The 23,327-nt window shown below is 43.7% G+C and overlaps 1 protein-coding gene and 1 long non-coding RNA gene across 8 annotated transcripts in view; one reads left to right on the top strand and one right to left on the bottom strand.

Moving 5' to 3' along the window:
• The window catches only part of LCMT2 (leucine carboxyl methyltransferase 2), a 28,157-nt gene extending 20,004 nt beyond the window's left edge, over positions 1 to 8,153 (bottom strand). For all 7 annotated transcript variants that reach the window (XR_004253207.1, XR_004253208.1, XM_032186360.1 and 4 more), the window contains exons 1-7: positions 8,115 to 8,153; positions 7,697 to 7,821; positions 7,229 to 7,310; positions 6,713 to 6,893; positions 3,821 to 3,980; positions 2,924 to 3,113; positions 1,733 to 1,840 (exon numbers count right to left, since the gene is read on the bottom strand). Coding sequence is in view for 5 of the 7 variants with exons in the window: in XM_032186360.1 (XP_032042251.1) it covers positions 1,733 to 1,840; positions 2,924 to 3,113; positions 3,821 to 3,980; positions 6,713 to 6,893; positions 7,229 to 7,310; positions 7,697 to 7,821; positions 8,115 to 8,153 (885 nt within the window). In the remaining 2 variants the exon portion in view is untranslated. The remainder of the gene's footprint in view (positions 1 to 1,732; positions 1,841 to 2,923; positions 3,114 to 3,820; positions 3,981 to 6,712; positions 6,894 to 7,228; positions 7,311 to 7,696; positions 7,822 to 8,114) is intronic.
• Positions 8,154 to 8,336: 183 nt separating this feature from the next.
• LOC116488654 overlaps positions 8,337 to 23,327 on the top strand; it is a 28,072-nt gene continuing 13,081 nt past the window's right edge. The window contains exons 1-2 of the long non-coding RNA XR_004253210.1: positions 8,337 to 8,471; positions 20,261 to 20,328. This is a non-coding gene — a long non-coding RNA (uncharacterized LOC116488654). The remainder of the gene's footprint in view (positions 8,472 to 20,260; positions 20,329 to 23,327) is intronic.

Here is a 23,327-nt window from a genome sequence, read left to right as displayed (position 1 = left end):
AACAAGGGCTCTCAAAAATCTCAGAGCAAGTGGCAGTAAGGATCTAAGAATGGCCAGAGTGATAAAGTCTTAGATCAACCTGGCTTAACAGTGTTTCCAACAGTGGCCAAAATAAAAAGCCTAAAGCTGAATCTGAGAAAGAACAAGTACGTATACAGTAATACCTTCCCTTCTCCCAAATGTTTACAGCCCAGGGCTTTTCTGTTTTATCAAACAATCCCTGGATTTTTCATCCAAGAACCTATACAGTTGCTTTTTAAACTCACATAAACCTCTTTCACCTGTAACATACTACAGCAAGGAATTCCATAGCTTCATTACAAATTGCATGATGAACACGATTTTTTGGAACCAGTTTCCCTTAATGCTACCCAGTTCTGATAATAAAAAAAGACTGCAGGTTGTATACCAGCGGAATTAAGATTTCTTAAAGGTCATGGAATGTAAGTGATTCCAAAGAAATGACAAATGTTCAAAGGTGCCACTTGGTCACTGACGGTCGACAATACCTAAATATGATTTACAGTTTCGCTGTGGAATCACTCAAAGGCAGAAGCACAAGCAGAGTACTGTACTGGAAGTTAGCAGCAATACCAAACTACACCCTGGCTTTTGTGGACATCAAGTAATTGAATATGTTTATCCCGAGGGAACTGAATAATTCAGACAATTATGTGACAAGAAGGCACAAACATGAAATTAAAAGGCAAAAAAACCCACAGAATACTTAAAGTGGAAGAATACACTATTTGTCTCTAGGAAAATTATTCCAAAAACAAGTCACCCTCAGCAGTAAGTATGTATTTTACATTTCTAACCTAATTCTATCAAGCTTGTTGCCAATAAGACTTGGATCTTACTCTATCTGGAAGGTTAATTGAAGAGCTCTCTGCTTATATGTATCTTACTCTTATGCAGAACGTCCGTTGTGGACTTGTAAACCTCCTCTGTAAGGAAATGGTAAACAGTCTTTACTTTCTCACTGTATGAGTATTTTCCTCGATCTACAATAATTCCTGTAGATATTGCTACACCACTTTGCAAATCTGCCAGAATCTTTCAGTCAATATTATTTTTTCATGTAGCACAGCAGATCCTGCGTGGAGGCAAAATAAATGCAAGTACATTAAATTGTTTTCATACTGTGGGCTATTAAATTTCTAGAAAGAATTATAGAGAACCACAAGGTTGAAAAGGAAACTTCTAGTAAGCATCCTACACAACATTCATCTCAAAGTTACTCATTGTCCTTGTCCTATCTTCTCTCCTAGACTTCCAATAGTTGCAAATTTGCCATCAGTTAACATAAAAATGGCAGAGAATATAGTCATAACTGAATTTCAATCATTATTATAGGAATGGCTTCACAAAATCAGACCAAAAGATATCTGAAGCCAGTAAACTGTATTCAACAATGACAAATGGTAGTTGACTAGGAAAATGCAAGAGAAGCACATACTCCACCCAGGAAAGCTCCCAGACATTTGCAGGTCAGGAACCTTACACAAGGTATACTTTTTATGTATTTAAATGATCCTCTATTGATTTCTTTCATTAAAAGAATTGCTCCTTTAACCCATGCAAACTTTTAGCATATATAGCATCCCTTATGCCACCAGCTACTTTGCTACGCTGAGACTGCCTCCTCAGGAGATCACTCACTGAGGAAGGAATAAGAAGCTTTTCTAATATATAAGAGAGTTTTCTTCCGATGTTACTTGAGGAGGATTACCTCATATTCATCAAAAGGCTCCAGAGACTGCACTCTTTGTTGTTCATTTTCTGGAGTACAACAGGTGAAAAACTCATTCATATCCATGACACTGCACTCAGTCCAGCCCTAAAACAGAAATCCCTCAAAATCATTACTTCTGGAAGAACAGAGACTCACTTCCCACAAGAAAATAAAGACCTTAAATAAAGTGCCTCACGAGCCTTTAGGACTGTCTAGCTGAAACAGCAGCAGCCCAGATTGCAATGAGGATAGACCTCTTGCCTGTAAAATTCTGAAAAACGTAATTACATTAAAAGCCTTAGAGGAACCCATCTTGCCTTAATTCCATACCAGAACATAGGCTGCAAGTTTGCAGAGACCTTCAAATGACTAGTCATGTTTACCAGAAAGGGCAGTGGCTTTGCCTTGTCCCTGTTTGCTTCAAACCATAGGTGGCCCAGATGACAACTTCGAAAATAATTTAAAGTTACAATCTACTATAATTTAAAGTAAAATTAACTTAAAATTAACTTAAAATCAAGTTAAATCTACTATAATTTAAAGCTACATCTACTAAGATGTTGAAGGGCTTAGAGGGGAAGACGTATGAGGAGCGGCTGAGGTCACTTGGTCTGTTCAGCCTGGAAAAGAGGAGGCTGAGGGGAGACCTCACCACAGTCTACAGCTTCCTCACAAGGGGGAATGGAGCAGCAGAAGCTGATCTGTTCTCTTTAGTGACCAGTGATAGGACCCAAGGGAATGGACTCAAGCTGTGACAGAGGACGTTCAGGCTGGGTATGAGGAAGAGGTTCTTCACTGAGAGGGTGGTCGCACACTGGAACAGGATCCCCAGGGACATAGTCACAGCACCAAGCCTGTCAGCATTTAAGAAGCGTTTGGACTGTGCTCTTAGTCATATGGTCTGAATTTTTGGGTAAACCTGTGTGGTGCCAGGAGTTGGACACAATGATCTTATGGGTCCCTTCCAACTCAGGATATTCTATGATTCTATGATCTTTCCCAGGTAAATCAGGTTTCACAGAATCACAGAATCACAGAATTTCTAAGTTGGAAGAGACCTCAAGATCATCAAGTCCAACCTCTGACCTAACACTAGCAGTCCCCACTAAACCATATCCCTAAGCTCTACATCTAAACGTCTTTTAAAGACTTCGAGGGATGGTGTGCCCTAGGGCTGCAGGTACTTACTTTTTCAAAAAAGCGCCTCTGCTGAGCCTCACAATCAGGGTATTGTGACAAAGAATGAAGTGCAGAGTTCAGCTGGCTAAAATGCTGCTGCATGACACGTCCAAAGGAGTCCTCAGGGTGCATCTGCTCATACAGCAGAAAGCATGCCTGAGAGAAATGCTCTGCTGCCCACTGAATCAAGGCATCTGACCTGTCAGGCAGATGTACATAAGAATAATTAAATAATTGTGGGTCCAGTTATTATATGGCACATGCAATAATCTTCCTGCAACATCATAAAGCATGCTATTAAGGCATCCTGACAGAGATAATTTACAAAAGAGAAGCCTGTGCTGGGGACCTATGAACATGTCCTCCTCCATGCATGAAGAAATAAATCAATCATTTGAGGTTTTTCCCTCTTTTTTTTTTTTTTTTTCCCTTTTTCTTTAAGAAAATAAAAAAACATAGAAGGTTCACAGAGTAACAGAACAACTGAGGCAGCAGGTACCTCTGGATGCATCTGCTCACATCCCTGCTCCAACAGGGCCACCCAGAACCACTCATCAAGGACCATGTCCAGATGGCTTTTGCAGATCTCCAAGGAGATTCCACAGCCTGTTTGGACAACCTGTGCCAGTACTCCATCACCTGCACAGTAACGAAGTGCTTCCTGATGTTCTGACAGAAACTCCTGTTTCAGTTTGTGCCCATGGCCTCTTGTTCTGATGTCACCTGGAAATCAACTACCACATTATACATATGATATAAGGAGCTGTTTGGGACTTGCACAGAATCCATGAGCTTTTAGTTATAAGACAGCAGGTCTCCCAGCCCAAGATGACTTACAATGAAATTGCTTCTTTTCACTTTACCACCTAGCTAACACAGGGTAATTCAACTGACCTGTTGAATTACCTGCTGTTTTCCAGATAGGTGAGCACCACCTCTGCTATGAAAAGGGTGGGGACTTCATTGTCCAGTCCTGCTTCTTTTAGGGCTGTACTCAGCTTAGACAACTCTGATAAATCCACTCCCAGTAATTTATAATCTTCTCCAGAAAAGGCAGTAGTGACTCCTGTGGGACAAAAATGATACAAACTCACTACAGTGTTCATGCAGTACTGAAAACAAAAAGGACAAACAGGAAAATCAGCTCCACCAGCAATCATTTATAAGGCTGTGTCCATCAACTCGATTTCTCTGCAACATATACAAGAAAAACCCGTAACTGAATGAACCACAAAGGGATAGCAACAAGAAGCATCAGTAAGAGACCCATTAAACTCAGAACTAAAATTCCATTATTCCTAATACAAAGTTCTCCTACTGGTTTCCAATAGAATTATATTTACTATTACAATAAAACTTTATCATGTTTACTTTAATAACATTTTTATATTACCACTATAATTCAGAATCAAGAGCTCTCATTTATGGACCCTTCAGTTCAGGCTAAGAAAGCACCATTGCTTTGTTACAATTTGAATGTTTTCCCTCACAACTGTAAGAATATTCTCAAATTTAGTTGTGGGTTTGGTGCTTTTGTTTTGGTATTTTTTTTTGTTCTTTTATTATTACTATCTTAAAACCAAACTTCATTTTTGTGAAAGGGTATGGGATTTTGAACTAGGACATGCTAACTGTCTGCAAATACTAAGACTAGTCTTATAGATCCCTGTTCTCAGAAATAACTGTCAACTTATATGTACATTATCACAGCACGCCTCTGTACTTCATAAGAATATAAGTTGTATGCTGCTTGAACCTTTTCAACCAAAATCAGATCATAAACTAGCAAGTTTGTAAAGTGACTTTAGAAATTGCCTGCTCTATGCCTCTATACTAGTGCAATCCAACAATTAAATTTGTCCTGTGAGCTGATAATTTACACTGTTCTCAAAGGCATCCATTAATGGAGGTTAAATGGCCTTCATAAGCATCCCATGCCAGTATTCCCTGTTACTTTCTTCTAATATCTAACTTGCCTATCCATCACTTCTTGTCCTCTAGACACAGAGAACAGAGTATTGCCATATGTTTTGACAACTGTCTTTTACTTCAAGTATTTGGAAAGTTACTGGTATGGACAGAATTCTTTTCCATAGGATGTTGTAGATATTAAAAACGAGGATGGATTCAAGAAGAAACTGGACCAGCTTATGGAAGAGCTACTCACTAAGACATGTTCAGCTGCTCATGGGAGACAGGAACTTGTGTTCTACTTCACAGAATCACAGAATTTCGAGGTTGGAAGAGACCTCAAGATCATCGAGTCCAGCCTCTCACCTAACACTAACAAGTCCTCCACTAAACCGTATCACTGAGCTCTACATCTAAACGTCTTTTAAAGATCTCCAGGGATGGTGACTCCACCACTTCCCTGGGCAGCCCGTTCTAATGCCTAACAACCCTTTCGGTAAAGAAGTTCTTCCTAACATCCAACCTAAAACTCCCCTGCTGCAACGTTAGCCCGTTCCCCCTCGTCCTGTCACCAGGCACATGGGAGAACAGACCAACCCCCACCTCGCTACAGCCTCCTTTAAGGTACCTATACAGAGCAATAAGGTCGCCCCTGAGCCTCCTCTTCTCCAGGCTGAACAAGCCCAGCTCCCTCAGCTGCTCCTCGTAGGACTTGTTCTCCAGACCCCTCGCCAGCTTCGTCACCCTTCTCTGGACTCGCTCGAGCACCTCCATGTCCTTCTTGTAGCGAGGGGCCCAAAACTGAACATGGTACTCGAGGTGCGGCCTCACCAGAGCCAAGTACAGGGGGACAATCACTTCCCTAGACCTGCTGGCCACACTGCTTCTTATACAAGCCAGGGTGCTGTTGACTTTCTTGGCCACCTGAGCACACTGCTGGCTCATATTCAGCTGAGTATCAACCAATACTCCCAGGTCTCCAACCACTCATCTCCCAGCCTGTAGTGCTGCTTGGGGTTGTTGCGCCCCAGGTGCATGACCTGGCACTTGGCCTTGTTGAACTTCATAGTGAGAGCCACATTCTGCTCCCCATTCCCTTCCACCAGTTCAGGGTACTGGGTATCCAGAGAACAACTGGTTTTGCCGCTGAAGACTGAGACAAAGAAGGTATTAAGTACCTCAGCCTTTTCCTCATCTCTTGTAACTAATTTTCCCCCCGCATCCAGTAAAGGATGGAGATTCTCCTTAGTCTTCCGTTTTGCATTGATGTATTTGTAAAAACATTTTTTGTTGTCTTTAACGGCAGTAGACAGATTGAGCTCCAGATGAGCTTTAGCCTTTCTAATTTTGTCCCTGCACAGCCTCACAACATTGTTATAGTCCTCCTGTGGACTGCCCTCTTTTCCAAAGATTATAAACCCTCTCTTTTCTCTTTTTTTACTTAACTTGATAGCTGTTCTCCATCTGTATTTAAACTGCAAATTACAGTCTAAATGTAGTGGCTTGCATATGTCTCTGTTGTATTTCATTCCCCATGTTCCAGAACATACTTCAGTCCTTAATCATTCTCCTGACCTATCACAGAGCATGCAGCAGTTTGCCATTGTTTTTGTATTGGTAAGCTCAAAGTTGGACATAGTACTTCAAAAGATGTCACAGAATGAAATTGAGCTCTTCACAAACCCATTGTCAGCTACACATCTTCTAGTTATCTCCCAATGCTTACAAATGGTTTCTTTGTTCCTTTTTTTTTTTTTTTTACCCAGAAAATGAACATATACAACTTCGTAGTTCCTCTGCCATCATGCCTAACATTTAAAAGGCTGAAGCTTTGTTTGTTTCTTCTGGAACATTTAGCATCCACAACATGTTCCAGAAGTATCATACCTAATCGCTCCCCTTCAGTATCTCCCACAAGTGCTGACAACTCTTTTGTTGTTTTGATCAGAGTAGCTTTCTGGCATGCCACATTTGGGAAATCCACCTCATACATCACAGTGTGATGCAGAAGACCCATGTCTTTCAAACGGAAGTACAAGGAGTCAAAGCCAGCACCTAAAGACAGGATCTGCAGATAAAGTATCAGAAAATAGTTACATTCAACTCTAGCAGCACCCTGAGCATCTACCCGTGAAGAATATTCAAGTTCAAGAACACAATCTGTTGAGTGACAAAAACAGGCAATGTACCAAAAGACGTAGGATATTGTATAGACACTGTTCCCTCCCAGATATTGCTGTCAGAGTGACAAATGGAGAGCCAGTAGCGACAGTCAGATTCTCCGTGCTCTTCCAGGGAAAGATCACAATAGATGCACTAATAAGCTAAAAGTGCCAAGATGCAAAAAAGATTTTTCACAAGTACAGTGGAAACTACAAGTATACCCAGACAAAGAAACTGTACCTGTGTCCTAGGATAGCTTTGGGTCTTTAGCAGAAAGTCTTGAACACAGTGATCTACAGCACGGGCACGGATATAATAACCCCTGTGAAATGAAATTCAATTATTTCTCCAACACTGGCGCCCTGTTTCAAAAAAAGAACCAGACCTTGATAATACATACAGAATTCCTGTATTCAGTGTCTTAACCATCAAGACTACGAATAACCCAGAGAAAAAAAAAGAGTGTAGATATCCTAACTGGACCTGTTCCATTTTGCATGCATGAATATTCAACGGGTGAAAAGTACGAATCCAGATGGTTCAGATACTTCCCTACAATGTGGGTGGCCAACATATGAGCTCCTTCTCCCAAATCAGACAGCATAGCAATATGAAATTAACTCCTTTACACGCCCTGTTGCTCCTCCAAGCCATCAAATCCCTCACTGGAATGGCGACGCCGGGCCCCGCGCACCGCCCGCTCCTCACCGGTGGACAAGCGGCGCGCGCCGCCGCCGCCGCCCCGCCAGGAGCCGCAGGAACCGGTCCTCGAAGTAGCCCCGCTCCGCCGCCGAGCACTTGCTGATGGCGCTGCTGCCGCCGGTACCCTGCACCTGCCGGGACACGGACACCGCGCTGGCGCTTCCGACGGACTCGGGCGCTTCCCCGCCAAGGCCAAGAGGCACCCGGGCCCACCGGGGCGGGGCGGAGGGGCCGCGCACGGCCAAGCAGCGCCCAGGGGCTCCGAGGGCTGGGCGGCTCTCACCGGCGCCGCCGAGCCCCAGCCTCTCTTCGCCCGGTCTGCCGCCCCCCTCCCCGAAGCCCGCCCAGGCACCGCCGGCCGGGCCGAGGCCCCGCCTGCGCGGAGACGTCCCGGGAGGCATCGCCCCGGCCGGCGCACACTCACGGCGGCGTCGCGCGGGGCGCCCGGGCGCCCGCGGCCCATCCCGCCCGCACCGCCCGGCAGCGCCGGGCAACCCGACCGCCGGGCGCAGGCCGCGTCGCACCGCGCGGCGCGTCAGGGGCGGGACGCTGAGCGTGGAGCGCGCCCCCTGGCGTCCCGGCCCGCCCCGCGGTCCCACCCCCGGGCGACCGGCCTGCAGCGGCCCCCCCCGCGGGACCCGGGGACCGCGATCCGCCCCGCCGCAGTGCCTCGCGCTGCCGCCGCGGCGCTCGGCGGATCGCGAGCGCGGTCTCGTACCTGGGCCCGGTAGCGAGGGAGGGCCAGAGGCACGTCGCCATGGCAACGGGCAGCCTCCGCGCGGTAAGCGGAGGGGCGGGGGGAGCCGCGTCAGAAGCTGGGAGCGGGGCTCCCCGGGCAGGGCGCCGGGCTGCCCGGAGGGTGCCGATCGCCCTGGCGGTGCGGAGGGCTCCGAGGCTGTCGATCTCCGTGACGGGGCGTGGAGCGCTCCGGAGCAGGACGCAGAGGTGCCCGGGGTTCGCCGGGCTCGTCGTGGCCCTGCTGCTGAGCTCCCCGGCGGGGGCGCAGAGCTCGCTGGAGCGGTGCGGAACTCCGTGCGGCGCTGGAGTTGGAAGTGACACCGGCGACTGCACGTATTTTGGAACATAGCTTCTCGGGGCTCACAATCTGGCAGTCTTCACGACAGACGGGCAGGGGCAGGGGGGGTGTCTGTGGTAGAGGAGAAGAATGTTCCATGTTATTTCTCTTCAGGGCTTGCGCTAGGAGTTCTAGAAGAGCCACGGAAGCCTGAACTGTTAGGTGTCTTGAGTACTGTGCTTGCATCCTGTGCAATATATCTCTCTATATATTTCACTCCACAAATTACTATATTGTGCATTAAATGAGTTAGAATCTGAATATGTCACTTTTACAGAGAAATGATCAGTATGCATATTTCTGACTGGGACCCATGTCCCAGCTCAATCCTCAACCCACTGTTAGCATTTTTTCAACAACCACGTGTAAATTTGAGGTTTAAAATAAACCTCTCTGAGATTTATTTTATTAGTGTTACCTCTTAGGTGATGCCTAGCATATTCAAAATAGCCTGTAGCTCCCATACTTGTATTCCAGAAGTTTGCACAGTTTCTGCAGAGATCAAGGCTTCCCTTCCCTCCAAGTTCCCTTTTTGGTAGCTGTTCATCATTTTGTTGGGCTTGTCACGTTTCTAGAATCTGGAGATGATATTTTGATTTAGTTGCAGTTATCACTCAGAGGGAACGTTAGCCCATCCTGCTGGCACTTCAGGTCCTGCAGTATTTCTAATTCTACAAGCATCCTGAGAATGATGATGGAAAAAAATGCTTGGCAGCAAGTTGGGGAATGGTTACTCAATTTACTGCATCCAGCTGTCCCAGGAAGTCCTTTCAAGTCCTACATTTCTATATCCATAATCTTCTGTGCAAGCTCTGTGAGAAGACACTGAAACATGAAGTAGACATCTTGGGTTTAACATGAGAAGACAGACCCAAAGAGCTTTGAGGGAGACTGGGAGGTTAGTTTCCTGTCCTCAGGACAAGGTACCACATGCATACTCCATGAGGGGAGGCTCTTTATTGGATTTCCATGGTGAAGGAAAAGATGGTGTGCAGCCATTCTTGTGCCTTTGTGTCCAAACCCTATCTTCCACGGGTATAAAATCCTGTAATCACTCGTAATTTTATCAGGCTCTAGTTTAAAAGCAACTGGGATTTTTGCTTCTATCTCTTTCTTACTTTGCAAAGATGATTTAGAGCCTGATTGCTGTAATAGCTAGAAAACTCATCCAGACTTCTTGTTGCATGTATTCATAGCCATCTTATATCCATCTAGATTCACAGTTAGTCTTAATATGAAATGGTTCCTTTACCTTTCTGGCACTGACTCCAAGTGTACAAGCAGATTAATTTATCACCACTTGGTCTGTGTTTTGCCAGATTAAGTTTAGCTAAGCAAGTTCTGTTGGTGGGAAGTAGAAGGCTTTTAAATGCATTTCTGAGAGGGGATGGATGCTATGTGCAGCGGGTGTGCTGCCGTAGCACTACTACATCTCTGGAGGTCCCTTCCAACCCCTTCAATTCTGTGATTCCCTCTGGTTTGGACATCTTTGCAGGCTGACATGGGGGAGGGATGCCTCATCCTGATGTGCATGGCAACCTTCCCGCCTGCTCTCTCCTTCCACTCCTTTGAGGATTCCCCTGGGGCTCTGCATGACATTCAAAGCCTGTGAGGAATGCACAACCCACCCCCTTTAACATAAAACACATCTCAGAGCAGCACAAGCATCTCGAGGCCCCATGCTGCTCCCACCCCCAGCCAGGCGGGCGGTCTGAGGAGAGGGGAGCGCATAATGAAAAGCATTTGCTGCAGCAGCTATCTATAGTCTTTTGTTTGGGAGCAGGCAAGGGACAGGCGTGGCCCTGCCTGCCTGACCTCAGAGCTGACGTCAGAGAGCCCCAGATGAGTAACTGAGTGCTCTAAAGGGAGAAGCGCAGCCAGGATATACGGAGCACAAGGTGCAGGGCATCAGCATCACCGAGAAAAGAGGTAAATGGGAGGTGTTATCTCCCACAGAAGGGTACACTATATACACGAGTCAAGGCTCTGGCGGCAGATCTAGGTGGCCCAAAGATGTTGGGACTTCTCCATAGATTGACTCAGCAACACAAAATATGTGCTTCTGATCTACAGTAAAGCATTTTTCCTTATTTGTCCTGCCATTTTAATCACTTGGATGCATGCTGCAGGTTATCAGTTGCAGCACAGTCTCTGTGTCAGCTTGCATCTGCAGAGCAGCTCTAGGAATGGTAAAATGGTTACACATCTGCCTTGTGCTATCCAGTAGGACTGTGTATGAACAATATTGCTAGCTAAAATAATTGATTCTTACGTCACCTATATTGTCCTGTTGCTCCCAGTCACTGCAACAGGGAAGGGCTGGGCTCATCTGCTAACCTAGGGCAATGTGGTAAGATCCTGGAGAACATATGGTATGAATCTCAGATCTCAATCATTTTATTTTAATGTAATATCACAGAGAGGTCTGAGTGACAGGACAAGGCCTTGTCAGGCTAAGGCCAATATGGCAAAATTTAGAGACCATAACTTATAATCGTAATTTCTAAGTCCTATACATACATGCTACACTTGAACATACAACCTAAGTACTTAACAAAATACAACTGGGTCATCAAGGACAATTATTAACAAAACAAGCTACAATCACAGGAGCCAACTCCTGGTCATTTTTAAGAATTTCAAAAAAGAACCAAAACAGTACATTATAATCCAAAATAATCTGCTGCCAAGGAAGATACTGTGATTTTTTTCACTGTACTGCTCACCGGAATCTTTTCTCCTCTTCAAAAAGAATTATGGAACAAAGTTCAGAAGATACCAATAGATATTAATGACAGGGACGATGGAAAAGGAAAGAAGACATAGTTATCTTATGTCTGGTGATAAGTTAAGAAGCACACAGGACAGTTATGAGGGCTCTTAAAAGACAAAAGAAGTAGTGCACTTTATTGCCTTGTAGAAACTGCAGTAGAGAAGGGGGAACTAAGGTGGAATGTAGCTATACTAGCATGGAAAGAGAATATTTGCAGCAGTGTTATAATGGATGAAGACTCGTGAATTGACAAAGAGGGTGAAAAGAACTGGCTGAGGAGATGTGAGAACAAAGAATGTTGAGGTATGGTTTTGTTTTTCTTCTGTTTTTGTTTTGCAGAGATCTTGGACCAAAACATCTTGAGCAATTACAAATGCACTGATATTTATAGGATGAAAATGGCATATCTTGTGAAATTGTTGTATCCTTAATACAGTATCAGACCTGGGCAAAATGGTGGAACGTTGCTACACACTGTGAGAGGGAGCAATGGTTGTCATTAACTATACAAGCATTATACATTTCTGAGCAAGATAATAAGTTTGTTTGTAATGCCAGTGGAGATACATTGATATGCTAGGAGGTTTGCTTCCCCGTTTTATTCCCATGCAATATTATGGTCTTTTAAAATATCCTTTCTAATAATTTAGAACTTCATTAAGTTATATTATCCATTCCATATTGAAGAACAAAAGCTTGATCTCAGGCAATGCTGTGGTTGAGTTTTTCTTTAAAAATACTTAAGCTGTCTGAAAAATGTCTTGAAGTCTTCTCCTTGCAGGAAGATGCTCGTATGCTTCACATCAAATGATACTGACCTCCCAGTCTGGCTTTCATCTTCTTGGTGGGAGGCACTCCTTATCTTGTAACCCACCATTAGAGTTCCTATACTACCTGCTGCTTTCACCATTTTAAGTAATACATTACCAAATGTGTCTTTTGTATTTACATTCAGTGATTCTCTGGACATTTTGTGAATAAACATGGATTGTGGCAAAGCACCCATGATACTTTTGGTAAACTAATATGGCATTTTTTGCTGCATTACACTTATGTTTATGCTATTCAAAGACCTTATCACACCTTCTCAATTTGCTTTCTCTCTCTAAACAGATCAAACTCATTTATTGTGCAGTATGAGGTTTTTCAAAAAGGTGTGAGCAAGATTGGACTCTTTAATTTCTGTTTAGGGAAGTTTCAGAAGTAACCTTTCTGCCTTTGTTTACAGTCCTGATGTATGGGGGTGTTGCTCCACCAGCCGCTTTAATCATCAGACCTGAGCATCTCCAAGCTCACTTTGTATTTTAGAGACAAGGACACTGCCTTGTGCTTCTCTCCAAATGCAAAAATGAAACACTGTCTGTTTAGTAATTTCTCTGGTGATTTGAAAGCCTTCAAATACCTGGCTGTTACATTGTTTCCTCCTCAAATCTCTGGAGGATTTGAGATCAAATTTTCCCATCTGTAGAATGGAGATAATAATTTTCTTACTTCCAAGGTGGAGAACATGAGAAAAAAAATAAAAGAATTTTGGCTCATGAGAGACAGATACAGGATTTCGATAAGGTATTTGGCAGTAGTGTATGAAGACCAACGTCTTTGTGCAGGTGCTAAGGGAGCCAACTAGGAAAGGTGCCCTCCTAGATCTGTTGCTGGAGAACAGAGAGGGTCTTGTGGGAGATGTGGCAATTGGCAGATGTCTTGGTCATAGTGACCAAGTTTAAAATTTTTGGGGACAGGAGGAAAACTGCCACCAAAATTTCAGCCCTGGATATGGGGAGAGCAGACTTTAGGCTGCTCAGGGAACTGGTTAGCAAGGTCCCCTGGGGAGCTGTTTTTGAAGGCATTGGTGTTCATCAGTGCTGGTCAGTCTTTAAGCACTGCCTCTTAAAAGCACAGGAACAGGCAATTCCAAGATATTGGAAGTCAAGCAGGTGGGGCAGAAGGCTGGCTTGGCTGACCGGGGATCTTCTTCTGGAGCTTAAGCAGAAAAAGAAAGTGTATGGCTGCTGGAAGTAGGGTCAGACAACGTGGAAAGAATACAGGGATGCTGTTTGCATTTGTAGGGGAAAAATTCCTGCAGCCAAAACCCAATTAGAGTTGAAGCTGGCCAGGTCTGTGGGAGCCAATAAAAAGTGGTTTTTTTGTTTGTTTGTTTTTAATTTGTTTTATTGTTTGTTTATTTGTTTAAATATGTGAATAGAAAAAGGAGGATCAAAGAAAACACAGGTCCACTACTTCATGGGGAAGGTTACCTCACAGACAAAGACATAGGCAAAGCAGAGACATTTAATGCTTTCTTTGCCTGTGCCTTCAATGCTAATGATGGGCTTTGGCACCCTGGGTGCCCTGAGCAGGAAGACCATGACGGTGGCAATGATAAACTGCTAATCAACACTGAACGTGTGCAGGATTTGCTGCTCCACCTGGATCCATACAAGTCCATGGATCCGGATGGGATTCATCCCAGGATTCTCAGAGAGCTGTCTGATATCATTGTGGGACCTCTTAATTGTTTTTCAGTGATCTTGGGAATCTGGAGAGGTCCCAGTAGACTGGAAGCTGGCGAATGTACCACTTTTCAAGCAGGGCAAGAAAGAAGACCCTGGTAACTACAGGCCTGTCAGTCTCACATCAGTGCCTGGTAAAGTTATGGAGAAGATTATCCTTGAAGTTACTGAAGTGCACCTGGGAGACAATGCAGTCATTGGTCCCAGCCAACATGGGTTCATGAGGGGAAGGTCCTGTTTGACTAACTTGATTTACAATAAGATTGCCCGTCTCATTGATCAAGGGAAAACAGATGATGTGATCTTTTTGGATTTCAGTAAAGCTTTTGACACAGTTTCCCACAGGATCCTACTGGACAAAATGTTCAGCATACAGTTTAAAAAAAAAAACATCATACAATGGGTGAGCAATTGGCTGATGGGCAGGGCTCAAAGGGTTGTGCTAAATGGGGCCATATCAGGCTGGTGGCTGGTCACTAGTGGGGTCCCCCAACGCTCCATTTGAGGGCCAGTTCTCTTCAATGTCTTCATAAATGATTTGGATATAGGACTAGAAGGTCTTTTGAGCAAATTTGCTGATGATACTAAACTTGGAGGAGTTGTTGACTCTGTCGGGGGTCAAAAGGCCTTGCAGAGAGACCTGGACAGATCGGAGAGATGGGCAGTCACCAACCACATGAAGTTTAACAAGAGCAAGTGCTGGGTCCTGCACCTGGGACGAGGCAACCCTGGCTATACATACAGACTGGGCGATGAGACGCTGGACTCACAGGGTGGGATCTGGGAGTTTTGGTTGATAGCAAGCTGAATATGAGTCAGCAGTGTGCCCTGGCATCCAGGAGGGCCAACCAAATCCCGGGGTGCATCAAGCATGGCATTGCTATTTGGTCTAGAGAAGGGATTGTCCCACTCTACTCTGCACTGGTGCAGCCTCGCCTCAAGTACTGTAGGCAGTTTTGGGCATTACAGTACAAAAAGGATGTGAAACTATTGGAGAGTATCCAGAGAAGGGCTACTAAGATAGTGAAGGGCTTAGAGGGGAAGACATATGTGGAGCGGCTGAGGTCACTTGGCCTGTTCAGCCTGGAGAAGAGGAGGCTGAGGGGAGACCTCATCGCAATCTACAGCTTCCTCACGAGGGGGAGTGGAAGGGTAAGCACTGATCTGTTCACTTTAGTGGCAAGCGATAGGACCTGTGGGAATGATGTCAAGCTGTGACAGAGGACGTTCAGGCTGGATATGAGGAAGAGGTTCCTCATTGAGAGGGTGGTCATGCACTGAAACAGGCTCCCCAGGGACGTAGTCATGGCACCAAGCCTGTCGGAGTTTAAGTAAGTGTTTGGACTGTGCTCTTAGTCATGTGGTCTGAATTTCTGGGTAAACCTGTGTGGTGCCAGGAGTTGGACTCGATGATCCTTATGGGTCCCTTCCAACTCAGGACATTCTATGATTCTATGATTCTAAGAGCTGATGGAACACTGAGCAGTGTTTTTAAACTTTTGGTTTAAAATACGTTTCTGTATGTAACAGTGGATAATTGTCATCCAGCAGGGTTATTTCAATGGGAGTCCCGCAAAGCAGTTCATGGTTACAGAGTGGTAGCTGTGTCCTGGAAAGCAGGAATTAAAGGATTTATTGATTGCATTAGATGACCAATACAATATGAATTCTCAGTTTGATGATAAAACTAGATAATATAGGTAGACCAAAATCTATTTTGAAGAGTAGATAAAAAGGGCAATGTCACAGAATCATAGAATCTTTGAATAACTTGGGTTGGAAGGGGCCTTAAATATCATCTAGTTCTAGCCCCTCCTCCATGGGCAGGGACACCTTCCAGTAGACCAAGTTGTTTAAGGCCCCGTTCAACCTGGCCTTAAACACTTCCAGGGATGGGGCACTCATAACTTCTCTGGGCAACTTGTTTCACTGCCCCACCAGTAAAGAATTTCTTCTGAATGTCTATTTTAAATCTACCCTCTTAGTCTAAAACCATTCCCTCTTGTCCCATCATTATCTGCCCACATAAAAATTTGTTCTTCATCTTTTTTATAAGACCCTCTAAGTATTGAAAGGCTGCAATGAGGTCTCACTGGAGCCTTCTCTTCTTCAGGCTGAAATATCATGTACAAAGGATGATTGGTACTACTTATGTATATTTCATTGCTGCAATGAAATATAAATTTCCCACAGCATTCTCCTGAAGAAACTGGCTGCTCAAAGCTTGGACAGATGTATGCTTCATTGGATTAAAAACTGGCTGTTTGGCTGGGCTCAAAGCGTCGTAGTGAATGGAGTTAAATCCAGCTGGAGGCATGAGTGGTGTCCCCCAAGGCTCAGTATTGTGGCCAGTTCTCTTCAATATCTTTATCAATGACCTGAACGAGAGGATCGAGTGCACACTTAATAAGTTGCAGGCGACACCAAGTTAGGTGTAAGCATCACCAAGTTAGGCATAAGCGTTGATCTGCTTGAGGGTAGGTGAGCTCTGCAGAGGGACTTGGATAGGCTGGATCTATTGGCTGAGGCCAACTGTATGAAGTTCAACAACGGTAAGTGCCGGATCCTGCACTTGAGGCACAACAACTCCTTACAATGCTACAGGCTGGGGGAAGATTGGCTGGAAAGCTGCCTGGCATAAAGGAACCTGGGGGTATTGGTTGATAGCTGGCTAATATGAGCCAGCAGTGTGCCCAGGTGGCCAAGAAGGCCAATGACATCCTGGCTTGTATCAGAAATAGCATGATCAGGAGGACTAGGGAAGTGATTGTCCCTCTTTACTTGGCTCTGGTAAGGCTATACCTCAAATACTGTGTTCAGTTTTGGACCCCTCACTATAAGAAGGAAATCGAGGTGCTAGAGCGTGTCCAATGAAAGGGCAACGAAGCTGGTGAAGGGTCTAGAGAACAAGTCTTTAGAGGAGTAGCTGAGGGTGCTGGGGTTGTTTAGCTTGGATAAAAAAAGGCTCAGGGGAGACCTTATTGTACTTTATATTTACCTTTAAGGAGGCTGTAGCGAGGTTGGGACTGGGCTCTTCTCCCATGCACCAAGTGGTAAGATGAGGGGAAATAGCTTCAAACTGTGCCAGGGGAGGCTTAGGTTGGATATTAGGAGAAATTTCTTTACTGAAAGGGTTATACGGGATTGGAATAGGCTGCCCAAGAAAGTGGTTGAGTCACCATCCCTAGCGCTCTTCAAGAAACATCTGGATGTAGAATTTAGTAGTATGGTTTAGGGGTGGACTTGTCAGTACTAGGTTAAAGGTTGGATTAGATGATCTTTTCCAGCCTGATGTCTTTTCCAGCCTGTGTGATTCTATGATTCTATGATTAATTACTGGCATAATATCAGTGTTCTGAGATCAGCACTTAAACTCATTCTGGTTTTAAGTTGTAAGGAGTTCTGGTTTGAGACCTCCCTTTTAATCAGAGAATGAAGGTACACAGTCTCTTTAGTTTTAAAATGATTGTAAAGTTATCTTTGTATCCACAGTGGGGCTTTCAGAAAGTCAAGTCCGATCTGGATTTGGACTGTGAGTTCAATTTTGTCAGCATCCTAGGTACGAGGCCTTCCATGTTCTTCTAACAGATGACTATTTCTTGCCAATCTCCTGATGTTTCAGGAAGCAGCATGTTGGCATGTTTGCCATCAGACATGGTGCTGCTTTCCCCACATTAGATCTCCTCATCCAAATGGTGTTAAAACTAGAATCACATTCACTGATTTCTTTGCAAGAAGCTCAGATGAACTGCACTAGCAAAGGAAAAGTATCTCTCCAGTGTCTTAAGCCCCATTTCTTCACCTTTCCTTTATCAGCTTCACTATTATCTTTGCTCCCATGAATTCATAACCTAACACACATCTAGCCATTTTCCAGGAGTCTCTGGTCCATGAATTTGGCCTCGTTTATAGCATCTGAACCAGGATGTCATCACATTGGGGCCCCACACATAGATGGCAAGGGAGGAAACAGTATAAATTATGTTGGGCCCTGCTTTCTTGTGGTGAGATCTCTACTTGCCAGGAACTTCTGGCCTTTGTTCTGAGCTGGGAATGGTTTTCGTAATGGAGAGGGAGGCACTTTCTATTTTGAGTGGAGAAAGCAATACCAGAGAAGGTTTTAATTATCTCTCATCAGTACAAAGCAGCCAGCCTGCTGTACAATTGCAGGAGTTGATGAACAGTGTAGTCCCAGTCCAGTCCATTACAGCAAGAAGGGCTGCAGGAATGGAGCATGTTCTTACCCCAAGAGAAAGGGGTCTTTGTTGGAGGATAAAAGGAGTTCTTAGTAAGATCCAGAATGGACTTGCTCCTGAGAAGAAAGGACTTCCTCTCTCAGGTTTGGAGCAATAGAGAAGCAAACACCAATTAGAAATGTAAGGGAAGCACAGTAGGCTTTTCTCACCTTTCTTCCATCTCTCAGCTGAGGTGACATGACATTCTGGTATTGTCCTTCTAAGACATTCTAAAGACTAATGTACAACCTGGGCTACTGCAGTTCATAACCTACCAGGGAATGTTTCAATCATGTGGAAGATGCTCGTCTTCATTTTCATGCCTTGCCTTGCAACCATCCTGTTTTTCTTCAGTGTAGCCTGGTAGTCAAGCACTTTGGGTTCCTGGTATGAAAATTATCTGATCAGTATTTTTCAAATGCTTTGGGGGGAAGTGTTTTTGTTTACATTCTGCTCCTACTTTTTAGTTCTTCATGTGTTAATCCTCCATCTTGTTACCACTATCTGTTAGTGGTTCACATCATCTTTGCTAGATCCTTTCTCTGCTTTGTTTTTGCTTTCCCATTGTAATCTGTACTGTCAGATGCATTAATTTTCTATAAATGATAAACAAGCCTTAAATTTTGCTTCTTTACTTGAGAAATAAAGAATCAACAATAAGCACAAAACAGAAAACCTGTAGTTGTGTGGAATGGAGGGGAAGGATAATGTTTCTCAGAATTACAGGCTTCTAAAAGCTACATATTGTTCATTCTGTCACATGATTATGGTAGAGGATCCTAAAGCCACTGTGAGTCACAATGTTTTATAGGTGATTGAAGTTGGAAATGCTGTCTTGCTGAGTATGGATCTGCACATCAGATATGACAGTCCTGGCAAAGTACTAGAATCATAGAGTCATAGAATCATAGAATATCATGAGTTGGAAGGGACCCACAAGGATCATTGAGTCCGACTCCTGCCACCACACAGGTCTACCCAAAACTTCAGACCATATGACTAAGAGCACAGTCCAAACGCTTCTTAAACGCTGACAGGCTTGGTGCCGTGACGATGTCCCTGGGGATCCTGTTCCAGTATGCGACCACCCACTCCATGAAGAACCTCTTCCTGATATCCAGGATCTTTGGTTTAACTTAACATGATTAGCATGATGCCCAGAGAAACTGTGGATGCCCCATCCCTGGAGGTGTTCAAGACGAGGTTGGACAAGGCCCTGGGCAACCTGATCTACTGGGTAGCATCCCCGGCCATGGCAGGGGAGTTGGAACTAGATGATCTTTAAGGCCCTTCCAACCCAAGCCTTCTATGGTTCTATGATTCTATTATTAGTAAAGTATGTAATATAATGTTTATAATATATTAAATATATATTAGAATAATATGTTTATATGTGTGTATTATTTTAATATACATAAGCATACATCTACCAGTTCTCCCTTTTTTATAATGCAAACACACATGCTCCTGAGAAATGCCATGAAGTTTATCTTGTATAAATCATCTAATCTTCCAGACAACAAAAAAAAAAAAAAAAAAAAAAAAAAAAAAAGCCATCTGTGTTTTCATCACAGAGATGCCTCCTGTGTAGGCCTAGACTGTTAAATCATAGTGTTTACTGGAGATGGTGGCAGGAGAAAGAACACCTGAAAGTTAAGCTTCATCCATTTCTTGGATAAATAGTTTGCTTTAATGAAATTAAAGCAAAACTGCACTGAAGATCAGTTTCACTGTGTTACACTTGCTATGGTAATACATTTCTGAAGAATTAGAAATGATACTCAAACTGCTGGTGGAATTACTGGGATGAGCAATCATCTACTGAAGTCCAAAAAAAAAAGTATTCTTCTGATTTCTCTATTATTGTGACCCTTTCTCACATAATTTTACTTTGAACACTTTTTTTCAGATTTGCCAGGTGCCTGAAGAATGGAGAATGCTTAAGTTGTTTAAGGTTATTTTTTCCCTTCATTACAGAACCACAGAATCAGAGAGAAGGGAGGGTCCTCTGAGGTCATCTTGTGAAAGCTCCTTCCTCAAGCAGGGTCAGTGAACCAAAGATATTTCCTCCTCAAGCTTCTTTAGACTGAGAGGTGCAAATGACTGGTCAGTTGATTTAAAAAAAAAAAAAAATTGTTATTGTTAGACCACTGTTTACCACCTTATATTTTCATCTCATATTTCAATATAGAAAAGAGATAACTGACCAACTATTCTGTCTTGACATCATTAACAGTTTATTGCCACATAACAGATTTCCCTATGCTGGATTTATTTTGTTCTTAGTTTACTTCAAAAACAAAAACATGCTTTTATTATCTAATATTAATATACCAGTTAGGTATATTTTCTCCTTTCCTTTTTCATTGGTTTCAGTTTTACATGATCTAGGGGAATTATGCCACTTAGAAATTACCTCTTTTCCTTTTGCAATTGCCACCTTTTCTATTTGCAGGATACAGATTTGACATGCTGAAAGCAGACATGATCCCATAATTACAGCTTAATTACCCTTTTTTGTTTTGTTTTGTTTTGTTTTGCTTTGTTTTGTTTTTCAGTCCATAGTAATGTAACTGAATAGGGAAGGGAAGGGAAGGGAAGGGAAGGGAAGGGAAGGGAAGGGAAGGGAAGGGAAGGGAAGGGAAGGGAAGGGAAGGGAAGGGAAGGGAAGGGAAGGGAAGGGAAGGGAAGGGAAGGGAAGGGAAGGGAAGGGAAGGGAAGGGAAGGGAAGGGAAGGGACACACAAACAGATTTTGATTCAGACATTAACAATGGCAAGATATTCACACAATTAGCTCATTTGTATTGTTAATTATTTGGGCTGTTAAAAGTTTGTATTCTGCATTTGAGTTAAATTGATCTCTTTCTTAGCATTCCATCAAGGACAGTTTTGCATTCTGTTACAGTCAAGCTAACAGACCTATAATTGTTCAAAATACTTTTTATTAAATATAGCTAATGCATTTGGTATTTACCAAATATTTCACCTCTAACGTGGCAGAACCGATTAAAAATTGCCTCCATTAACAATTGCTTCAGATACATATGCCCATTCCTTCCTTCTGGGATGGAGAGGAGATGAGGAGACGATTAGTACGAACTAAATTAAAAATAAATTCTAATTGTTTTAATCTGAGAAATTATCATTTCCATATTCTTGTTCCTAGTAGCACCTTTGTTTTTGATACCACGCTTCTCAGGTGTAGAAATCAGTGCCTTTGCATTTCTATAGATTCTACATGAAAGTCTATCATCTTTTCCAAGTAGGCATTCATCCAGGGAAGTCTGGTGCCTTAGCCTATGCAAAGATGGTATTAGGCCTCTGTACAATAACAGAACAAAACACCTGCTTTTGTATAGTGACTCTAAATTGGAGAGACGTGGATTTGATGGATGGACCACGTAGGGGGGATGGTCGTGCTCAAAGAGTTGCAGTTAATGGCTCAATGCCCAAGAGGAGATCAGCAACGAGTGGTGTTCCTCAGGGGTTGTCGCGTTAAGGGGTGTAGCTGATTAACCGTTACGGGCCCGGTCAGATTCAGGTTACTGAACCAGTCGGACATTCACCAAAAACACATTAACCGCCTGGGGGTCCAGTCAGACATTCACCAAAAACGCATTAACGGCCTGGGGGTCCGTTCAGACATTCACCAAAAACGCATTAACCATCTGGGGGTCCGCTCGGACATTCACCAAAAATGCATTAACCGCCTGGGGGTCTGGTTAGATTCAGAACACTGAACTATCACGGATAACCACCCTCACCCTCGTTGCACTCAATGAGAGTTATCACAATGCAATCAAGTATGGTTTATTACAGCAACAGATAATCAGGTTCTTTTGGATTGCCGGCGATAGTGACTGTCTGCAAAAGCAAGTTAGTATGCATAAAATACACAGGTGTTATAGGTGTTATAGGTGTTATAGATGTTACAGGTGTTATAGATGTTATAGATGTTATAGATGTTACAGATGTTATAGATGTTACAGGTGTTACAGATGTTACAGGTGCGCAGCCTAGAAATAAACGCGTTAAAAGGATCAAAGACTCTATAGAGATTTATAAGCAAGTATTCAGATCTCACCCAAAGGCGTCCCAATGGGGGGGAAGAGAGGCTCAGCCCGTCGACTGATCCCAGGAGTCAGGAGGTCCTAAGGATGTTGTCCTCGGGATGGTATCTCCCCTGACGGTGGTATCTTCCCTAACATCCCCTTTCTCTTGGGCCAATTTATATTATTTTCTATCTTTTAGGTGGAGCTTGAGTGGCTCTAGTCAAGCATATCTTAGTTATGATTGGTGTAAAGTTTTCCCGTCTCCGTTTAAAGTAATAGGCTCCGAGGAATTCAGAGCGCATGCTCAGTGAGGGGTGGTCGCACCTTGGAGGCGGGTAGCTTTTGGGATGGAGGTGTGTTTTGGTATTATAATGATATTATAATGAGCAAAAAGTACACTAGGGTACAGCATTTGTCAAAACATGACAGGTCTTTGGCTTAGGGTGGCAAAAAGTGCAGCTGTGTGCACAAGAACAATCGAGGCCCCATCTGATTACAGAGCCTAGCCGTGGTGTCTCCACTCCACTCTACGCTCCGTGCTGTTCCTTAGAGCTAGCACACCAAGTTTCCCCAGCGCGATAGCATCAAAGGTTGGGAGCCTAGGGAACGCTCAGATAATGCAGTTATGCCCTACCCTGAAAGCCTCTTCAATGCTGTACCTTTTCCTAAAAATGTGAATGTTAGTTTTATTTTCCTAGTTACTTCAGGCATTTACACCACATAATCCACCCCGTGACTATAGTCACTCAAGCTTCACAACAGTTGGAATATGTCGGGGATATCACATACATTCTCGGATTGAGGTTTATCGAGTGTATGTACATTGTGTAGAGATGCTAAGTGTTTCATCATAAACCAGAGTTTAACATACAAACTAATTGTCAGTATAAAACATAATACAGTGAGTATTAGCAGAACAATAACAGGGTGAAGCATCTTGTTGAAGATTCCCTTGGCAGCTGGCGACCATCCAAACAAAGTGTCCCACCAA

This window comes from Aythya fuligula, chromosome 1 (genome assembly GCF_009819795.1).
Source record: "Aythya fuligula isolate bAytFul2 chromosome 1, bAytFul2.pri, whole genome shotgun sequence".
Classification (NCBI taxonomy): Eukaryota; Metazoa; Chordata; class Aves; order Anseriformes; family Anatidae; genus Aythya; species Aythya fuligula.
The sequence above is the reverse complement of the archived record's forward strand: the minus strand, read 5'-3'. Positions and strand labels throughout refer to the sequence as shown.